Source organism: Papaver somniferum, unplaced genomic scaffold (genome assembly GCF_003573695.1).
Source record: "Papaver somniferum cultivar HN1 unplaced genomic scaffold, ASM357369v1 unplaced-scaffold_128, whole genome shotgun sequence".
In the NCBI taxonomy this organism is placed as follows: domain Eukaryota; kingdom Viridiplantae; phylum Streptophyta; class Magnoliopsida; order Ranunculales; family Papaveraceae; genus Papaver; species Papaver somniferum.
This window is the reverse complement of record NW_020621936.1, coordinates 14,587,222-14,590,699: the sequence shown is the minus strand read 5'-3', so window position 1 is coordinate 14,590,699 and position 3,478 is coordinate 14,587,222. Positions and strand designations below refer to the sequence as shown.

General features: G+C 40.5%; 1 protein-coding gene across 1 annotated transcript; it reads right to left on the bottom strand.

Moving 5' to 3' along the window:
* Positions 1 to 450: 450 nt before the first annotated feature.
* Positions 451 to 3,136, bottom strand: LOC113331931. Its single transcript, XM_026578566.1, has 5 exons — positions 3,050 to 3,136; positions 2,497 to 2,931; positions 2,287 to 2,403; positions 1,960 to 2,133; positions 451 to 1,855 (listed from the first exon to the last, which is right to left on the bottom strand). Exons 1-5 carry the CDS (start codon positions 3,134 to 3,136, stop codon positions 848 to 850), a joined length of 1,821 nt encoding a protein of 606 aa, XP_026434351.1. The 3' UTR covers positions 451 to 847.
* Between the last annotated feature and the right edge of the window lie 342 nt (positions 3,137 to 3,478).

Sequence of the window (3,478 nt, the reverse complement as noted above, 5' to 3'; positions counted from 1 at the left end):
ATGCACCGTAAGTAATTCTCCAGACAAGCATTTGCCCTCTCTGTTTGTCCATCAGTCTGTGGATGATATGCAGTACTGAGTTTGAGGCTGGTGCCTAAGTGATGAAAAAGGTCTTGCCAGAAGTTACTGGTGAATACCTTGTCACTGTCAGAAGTGATGGATGAGGGTAAACCATGCAACTTGAAGATGTTATGTATGAATGCTTTGGCAACAGTAATTGCAGAATAAGGGTGTTGAAGTGCAATGAAATGGCTGTATTTGGTGAGCCTATCAACTACCACTAAGATGACATCTTTGTGCTCACTCTTTGGCAGGCCTTCAATGAAATCCATGGATATATGCTGCCATGCTTGATCAGGAATGGGTAGTGGTTGTAAGAGGCCAGCAGGGAGGGTGTTTTCATGCTTGTTCCTCTGACAAATATCACAAGAGGTGACCAAGGAGATAATGTCCTGCTGCATTTTAGGCCAAAAGAAATGTAGCTTGTCCCTATTATAAGTATCCTGTATACCTGAGTGACCTCCAATGGATGATGAGTGTAAAGAAGATAAGATAGAAGATCTTACATTGTTGGCAGTACCAATGTACAGTCTGGACGTATATCTAAGAATCTCTTGGGGATAGGAGAAATTTGGAGTTGTAGAAGGAGAAACTAGCAGTTGAGCAATGAGTTGTTGAGCTTTAGGGTCATCAGTATAACTAGAAGCAATTTCCTGCATCCACATAGGTTTGGAGATAGTGATGGATTGTACAGTAGCTGTAATGTGTGCCCTTCTAGATAATGCATCAGCAACTTTGTTGTCACCCCCCTTTTTGTACTTAATGTCATAGTCAAAACCCAACAGCTTCATGAGCCACTTTTGTTGTAGTCCAGTAGTGATCTTCTGCTCCAAAAAGAATTTGATACTCTCATGATCAGTTTTGATGGTGAAATGATGTCCTTGGAGGTAGTGTCTCCATTTGGTAACAGCTCAGCCCACAGCCATGAGCTCCTTCTCATATGTAGAGAGTCCCATAGCTTAGGGCCCAATGGTTTTCTATGAAAAGCAATTGGTCTCCCCTCTTGCATAAATACTGCACCTAGACCAGTATCACTTGCATCTGTCTCCAAGATGAAATTTTTAGAAAAATCTGGGAGTGCCAAGACAAGTGTAGTTTTCATGTCCACCTTGAGTTGATTGAAGGCTGTAGTAGCAGCTTTAGACCATAAGAAAGCATTTTTATTCAATAACTCACTTAGTGGTTTGCTGATATGTCCATATCCTTTAACAAACTTTCTATAATAGCCTGTGAGGCCTAGAAATCCTCTCAATTCCTTAATAGATTTAGGAATTGGCCAAGAAGTCATGCTCTGTATCTTGTTTGGATCGGCTACCACTCCTTGAGCTGTGATGATGTGCCCCAAATACTCTAATTCAGATTGAGCAAAATAACACTTAGAAAGTTTAGCATGGAGCTGATGTTGTTGCAAGATAGAAAGGACCTGCTGGAGGTGTTGCTTATGAGTTTCCATGTCAGGGATATAAACAAGAATGTCATCAAAGAGGACCAACAAAAATTTCCTCAAAAATGGTTTGAAAATATCATTCATCAGGGCTTGGAAGGTGGCAGGGGCATTGGTGAGGCCAAATGGCATGACTAGAAATTCATAGTGATCTTGATGAGATCTAAATGCGGTCTTGTGAATATCCGAAGGAAAGAGTCTGATTTTGTGATAGCCAGACCTGAGATCAATCTTAGTGAAAACTGCAGCACCATGTAGCTCAACCAAAAGTTTATCAATGATAGGAATGAGAAATTTGTCTTTTATGGTCATATCATTTAATCTTCTATAATCCACACACAAAATCTCCAGCTATTATCTTTTTTATTGACCAATAAAATTGGAGAGGCAAATGGGCTATGAATTGGCTGGATAATGCCTTGAGAGAGCATTTGTTGAATCAAATCTTCAATGACAGATTTTTGAACATAAGGGCACTCATAAGGTCTTTGATTGAATGGAGTGGAGTTGGGTTTGAGGGGTATAGTATGGTCTAGGCTTCTATGAGGAGGCAGGGTGGATGGTTCCTCAAAAACTTCATGAAAATCTTGTAATAAGGCAGTAATTTCTGGGGAAGGTGGAATAGGTGCCTGAGTGGAAGAGATGGAGCATAATTATGCACACAATCCATGTGGATTTTTCTGAAAGAATTTATGTGCTTCTTTGGTACTGATTGGTTTTAGGAGAGTAGAGTTGGACATGCCAGTGAGAGTAATTTCAGGGCCCTGGTATATAAAGGATACTATTAAAGTAGTGAAGTTGAAAAGCCCATTACCAATTTGTCTGAGCCAATCAGCGCCCAACACCATATCACAACCACCAAGAGGGAGCAGTCTGAGATCTGCAGAGAATGACTGACCCTGCATGGACCAATTTAAGGATTTGCAAATGCCAGAACTAGCTGTCTTGTCATCATTGGCTACTGTTACTTACAACTGAGGAGTAGGATGTACATTGCAATGCAGTTGGTGAGCTAGAGATGAATCAATAAAACTGTGAGTACTGCCTGTGTCAATGAGGATAGAAATAGAGTGATTGTTAAGAAGCCCAGGGATTCTTATTGTTTCACCACAATGAGAACCATTTAAAGCATGAACAACAATTTCAACATCACTCTCTTCTGAAGTAGCATTCTCAGTTTCCTGAGTTAAATCTTCTTCCACAGGTAACTCAGTAGTGCTCTCATCACCAACTATCCAGAACAACTGTTGCTTTTTACAGATATGACCTTGTCTATAGACTTCATCACAGTTGTAGCACAACCCTTGTGCTTTCCTGAGTTTGAGTTGTTTAGGAGTGAGCCTCTTAATGGTAGAGTGGGTGGGTGTTGCCGGTTTAGGAAGTAGTGGTGGTGGTGGTTTCGAATTTGTTGGTGGGAGGCCTAATGGCTTTTGTTGGAAATTGGATTGGTAGGAAGGTTTTTCCAGAAAAAGAGTCAGAAAAAAATTTCTGGGTGGGTTTTGATGTTTTTTTTGGGTGGATTAATGATTGTTCTTGCAACCTTGCCAGAGTAAAAGCTCTCATGAGGGTGGTGGGGTGAAACATCAGAACATTGTGTTGGATTTCCTCTTTAGGAGCTCCAATGAAGCTCATTACATAATAACTTTCTGGAAACTTAGGATGAATGCTCATCATTAAAGATCTAGCAACCTCAAATTCATCAAAAAGTTCATCTATTGTAGTTGTGTGAGCTAATTTATTAAACATACCCACAATATTGTCGTTAGATGGGTTCTCAAAACCAAACAGGCTTATTCAGCTAATTCAAACCAACATAAGATAGATATGTAAGTTTGTAGGTTAGAAATCCACCTCTCGGCTTTGCCGTCCATGTGCATCGCTGCCATCTGCACCTTCTGAGTCTCTTCTCTAATGTTGTGGAGGAGAAAAAATCTATCACACTTTTGAGCCCACCCTTATGGATTAGATCCATCG